Below are 6,000 nucleotides of genomic sequence, written 5' to 3' on the forward strand. Positions count from 1 at the left end.
ACCTCACGGGTACATTTCAAACCAATTTATATGCACAACACTGTTCAGAGTAGTATTTTGATAGCTAAGAATAGAAGCAATTAACATGTATTTCAGGTACAGCTGCTAAAATGTATATATTTTAAAGTATATGCACATAGAATTATTTTTAAAATAGAAATAAGTGTTAACTAGAAAATGATGTGATTCTTAATATCTTTATAAATTAAAAAAAACTAATAGTTGATTTCTAACTATGTACATAGATCACAGGTTCTGACAGTGAGGTCTATAACATCTGGATTTTAGGACTGACTACCATATCATATAGAGAATATGGAATATGGAGAAGTACCAGTTTAGAGATTATAGGAGGGAGAGATAATGTTTTGTATTTTGGGGATTTGAGGTCCATCTGAAATATCCAAAAGTAAAAATTCAGAGATTAATTGGAAATTTGGACCTGGAGCTTAATAAAGAAAATTAAACTGTATATGTGTGTATATGTTTTATATATACACTTAAATATATGTGTATATATGAGTGTGTGTATATATACATACTATATATGGTTATATAGTTATATGATATAAAATAGCTGAAAAGAAGAAAAACGATTATGTGCATTTGCAAAATGTGTGGAACTCTTTATAAACTGATTTCAATGACAGCCTATTGAAAAGGATCTACCTAAAACAACCTTTTTGATGGAAAAAAATAGTTTAGAAAGCAAATTATTTTATATATCACTACTAATTAATGTTTTAAATCATATCAGTTAAATATTAACAAGGGATATCATAGTCAAAATAGTAAAAGCACTTTAAAAATAATATATTATATATATAATATATTATATATTTTATATTAGGAAACAATGGTAACAATAATCACTGTTCTTCTAGTCTTAAAAGAACAGAAACCAGAAGACAATGTAACGATCTTTAAAGTGTTGAAAGTAAAAAAAATGTAAGGCTGGGATTACACATACACCAAAATTACCCTTCAAGAATGAAGGCAAAATATATTTTCAAATGTTTCAGATGGAAATTTAGATCTCTAGGAAGGAATGAAGAGAAAGAGAAATGATAAACATGTAGGAGAGTATAAAAAATATAAAGCATAATTACCAAAAATTGGAAGCAGCCCAGTTGTCCATCCATAGACTAGATAGAAAAATTAAAACTGTGGTATATTTATACAACAGAACACAATCCTGTGATAAAAATGAATGAACTACAGATGCACATAAAAATGAGAGTCCAAAAACATTATGCCAAGTGAAAGAAGCCTTACACTAAAGATTACAAACTACATGATCCATTTAATATGAAATGCTAGAACAGACAAAATTAATTTCTAGGAGTGAAGTAGGAACTGACTGGGAGATTGGAGGAACGATGGAACTTTCTCAGGTGACAGTAATGTTCAACATCCTGAGGGTTTGGAGCACACAGGTATATATGTTTGTCAAAACTGATAAAATGATACCCTTGGGGCTTCCCTGGTGGTGCAGTGGTTGAGAGTCCGCCTGCCGATGCAGGGGACACGGGTTCGTGCCCCGGTCTGGGAGGATCCCACGTGCCGCGGAGCGGCTGGGCCCGTGAGCCATGGCCGCTGAGCCTGCACGTCCGGAGCCTGTGCTCCACAACGGGAGAGGCCACAACAGTGAGAGGCCCGCGTACCACAAAAAAAAAAAAAAAAAATGATACCCTTAAGGTTTGTGGATTTTACTTGGCTTTACCTTAAAAAAGCCCACAAATACTGAATTCTAGTTAACTATATGAACTATTAAGTGTTTATGGGTGAGGCCTAATGGTATTTGCAACTTATTTTGAAAGGCATCAAAAAATAAGCATTAGTTGATGGTTTGAGTAATGCACAGACATGTGATAAAATAAATATTATAAAATTACAATTGAAGATACTAGGTGTTGAGTGTATGGGTGTCCATTGTACAGTTCTGTCAATTTTTCTACACGTTTGAAATACTTTATAATAAATATTTGAAAAAAAAGTTTGGTTTTGGAGCTCTTGTCTGGATTCAAATCTGGGCTTTAGAACTTTCTGTGACCTTGAGCAAGGCACTTAACCTCTCCATGCCTCATTTTCCTCAACTGTAAAATGGGAATAATAAGAGTACTTACTTCATAGGGTAATACGAGCACTGAATGAGTTAATAAATATAAAGCACCTAGAACAGTGCCTGCCAGGTATTACATACTCAGTAAGTACTAGTTGTTATTTTTAATCCTTTAAAGCATAATATTTTTTTGTTTAACAATCTTTTTAATTAAAATTATTTCTCAGAATTTATAACAGGAATATGCAAAATATAATTTAATTTCTTACTGATAAATCAAAGTAATAGTAGTATTCGATTACAATAATCAGCTGCAATACTGTGATATACTTAAATAATTTTTAAAACTCAAAGAGTTCTGCTTTTTACATTTTCTTCTGCTTTATTTATTTGCATCTCATTTATCATCAGACTTTTATTTATTTATTTTTCCACTATCTAAAACAGGATAGTTTATTGAAATGGAATAATATTAAAATCATTACTGCAATAATTACAGTGAAACCCACCTTTGCATTGCCTCAATTTTTGTCCCACACATCTACCTTGATTCCCGAGAAAAAAAAATTTTACATGTACCCAGTATATTGATTTCTTATAATTTACAATGTCATATCAGAGATACTTGGTAAGGACTGCAGTGATTGCCATGAAACTTGCTGAGAAGAGCATGCAGAGGCCTGATGCTTTGAGAAAATGCCTGGCATAGTTTTCTCATGGGCACAGGAGTCCTGGACAGGCATTGCAGGACCCAGAGACCTTCTGAGCCAAAGTGCAAGTTCATTCCACAAAGGGATCTATAAAGAGTTCCCTCCTTGAGAAGCTTTTAATGATTGTCACATTTGTAAAATGTCCATGATATCATCAGACTTTTAGATTTTATTTTTACTGCTTTCAAGTTTCTTGCTTCTATCTGCTTCTTCCTCTAACAACTGCCTCTACCTTGCTAAGTGTAAACACCATAATAATAGGCCATGAGTGGCAGTCCAAGACCTCCAATGAAAAAAAAAATCAACGATTATTTTCTTGTCCTGAGATATATCTTAAAGGGTTGAGATTGATGAATGATGACTCCCGGGTTAATAGGCAGAATGTACTTTTATTCCAACTCTTTTTCTTGCCCCTGAGATTGTTTTACTCTTTCCTGACTTAAATGACTTTTGATTTTTGGCTCTTGTCTTTACATTCTCTGCAATTGTATTCTGCCCAGGGTTTAGCCAGTTTTGGCTAACACTCCTTACTATGTGTGCCTAACTTAGGATTAACTTACTTTGGGTCCCAGTTCTGGACTTTCTGGTGGCTTCAGATTTCCTGATTGCTCAACTCTATCCTTCCTGAGATGTCCTAACCCATCTGAGACCCCTTGGAACACATTACTGGAATATGCTATCTTGCAGAAAGTGGTTATAAAATAAGTGAGTCTCTCAAAAATATATTTATAATCATATACTCTTATTTTTATTTATAATTCTATATTTTAGCATTTTAATTTCAGATATATTTTTTAAATATATATAAATATTGCAGTTTGATATATAATATAGGGCAATAAGTTTAACCATGGTTTTTGCTTTTGACATTCATTTATTTAGCAATCACTTGTGGAGAATATATTAAGTGTCAAGCACTGTGCTAGGTATCAGTGTTGGAAATATTAATAAAATATAGTCACTGGATTTAAGGACAATGGGAGACAGACTTGTAAACAAATAAGAACCAAGTTGTCTTGGTCATCTCTGAAAATTATTAAGTTTCAAGAGCAACAGAGACTGAAATTAAAATCATTTCCAACACTGGTGGGCCTGGATTCTACAGTGTTAGTCAAATTTTCCCTCCTCTTCTTGAGGGAGGGAGCAGTCAGGACATTAAGATTCAGAATGACACAGTCAATGTACACAATAGGATTAGATCATAACCAGTGTCAGATAACAAAGTCTATCTGCATCTGATTGCAAATTTTCTAAGAACAGTGAACAGGAAGCTTAGTGGTAGTTGAAATATTAGGAAGGGATGCAGATCACTGGGGATAAGATCCCAATGAGGGTCTCCCACCTGACTAACAAATGCCGCTATGACAGTGATAAAGGCAGTAGAAAGCCAGGTTGCCAGGAACACAAAAGGTAAAGTTGATTCTGCCTTAAATAGTCCTACTTGAATCTTCTAAGACAACAAATGTGTTGATTCCCTACTGGTGAGTCTGGGAAAGTGGTCTAACTCAACATTCCAAACATCTCAATGTTCCCAGTTTCTCTAGATGTTCTCAAAACTTCTACTGCTTTGTGAAACTGGCCTCTAGGATTTCTGAATTATCCCTGTTACTCCGAAGAAAATGAACAAGTTTTAAAGGAGCCAGAATCTTCCTAGAATTGTATTTCTCGTGAACCCAAGAATCTGTCAGATCTTTGGCCAAAAATATCTGGCCAGTGGCCTCATTCAGGGTTAATAAGTGAAAGAAAAGTACTCTTTGCCACTTCCCAGAGGAATGCAAAGGGGCTCTGTCACGCAACGAGATTCTACAAGTTATCTTCAGTCCTAATGTCCTTGATGCAACTGGTTTCCCTGAGATGTAAGACCTGATCTCAACATCTGTTTAAAAAATCCAGAACTGGAACTATATCTTGGAGCTCTTGGGGACCATTCACAAAGAGGTGACCTCCTTAAGCATCCTCTTAATCTGCAGAGAGACTGTGAATTTTCTCAGACCTTCACTGTTGCCCAGCTTCTGAGCAGTGGAGCTAAGCTCATAGAACCACAAACCATTTCCTAAATCTTCAGTCAGATGGAAGAGCTCTGAACCAGTTGTCATAAAAGGCCAACCATTGGCACCTACTCTGGCTCTGGGTTAGCTTGAGATGGGCACAAAACCTTCAACATTGTACTAGACCTTGGGTGGCTGACTAGATGTGATAGTGTCAAATCTTCAGTTTATGAATCCTGGGGCCTCTGAGAGGAGGGAGAAGGGAAGAGGATGTGGCCCCTGATCAATATCCTGGTACTGAGAGTTGTAGGGAAAGAAAGCCCTCTCAGTACACCTGATTTGAATTATACCAGCTCTTGACTGCATATTAGAAATCTCCTGGCGCTAATGTTGAATATCTAGGAGTCAGCAGCCCAACCCAGACAGACAATTTCAGAGTATCTTGGGCTGGGGTCCCTTGGGATAAATCTAATGCAGCCTGCTAGACAGAAAGATTCCTTTGGCTGATAGCCATGTTTCATTCAACCACCTTCAAAAAGCAAGCAGAGACATCATTACATTTTCTTTGGTTGTTTTTCTTATCTGATATCCTAAGTATGAGAGACGAAGCTTTTACCAGAATTGCTGAGGCAAATACTCACTTTAGAATATCACTTCTCCAAAAGATCACATGCTTTTCACCCCTCTGAGCACCTTATCTCCCTCAGCTCTAGAATTTTCCTTATTCCGTGGGTGCCTTGACCTTACCAGATGTTGCCATTCTGCCGCAGAGATTCTGGTGCAAAACAGGTCTAAAGTTTGAAATGAAAAATGCAGCTGGGATATCCACCTTATCCTGTTGCTCCCAGTTCCCTCAAGATAATGAATCTAGCTTTTTCCTTCCACTCTTTCCTTTTGTTTCCAACCCACTCAATCTCATAGTTAAGTAGCATGACCATAAGTCACAGCATTCTGGGGACAGTTTGGGTTTATGCCTGTTGCTGAGAATTAATTATTAATGGCATTCTCTTTCCTTTTCAAAAGCCTCTGAGTTAGATGATGAATGACACAGCCACTCAATCAGTGGGCCAGTGCTGAGCCTCTCTGTAGTTTAGTTCCCGGGAAGAGGCTGTGTGTATAGATAGCATTCTCTATCAGCAACTGCAGCTGTATTTCTTAGAGATAACGAAGATCAGGGAAGAAAGGGGATGCCGGAAGTCGATGTTTTTCCTCTCCCTCCTTCTCCCATGCCTTATTCCTT

At 36.5% G+C, this 6,000-nt stretch overlaps 1 protein-coding gene across 1 annotated transcript in view; it reads right to left on the reverse strand.

The window, feature by feature from the left end:
- The window catches only part of SCN7A (sodium voltage-gated channel alpha subunit 7), a gene marked incomplete at both ends in the record, with an annotated part of 66,579 nt that extends 61,059 nt beyond the window's left edge, over positions 1-5,520 (reverse strand). Inside the window, one exon of the mRNA XM_079710702.1 lies at positions 5,508-5,520. Within this exon, the coding sequence (XP_079566828.1) occupies positions 5,508-5,520 (13 nt within the window). The remainder of the gene's footprint in view (positions 1-5,507) is intronic.
- Positions 5,521-6,000: the final 480 nt, after the last annotated feature.

This window comes from Hyperoodon ampullatus, assembly GCF_949752795.1.
Source record: "Hyperoodon ampullatus genome assembly, chromosome: 8".
Lineage (NCBI taxonomy): Eukaryota > Metazoa > Chordata > Mammalia > Artiodactyla > Ziphiidae > Hyperoodon > Hyperoodon ampullatus.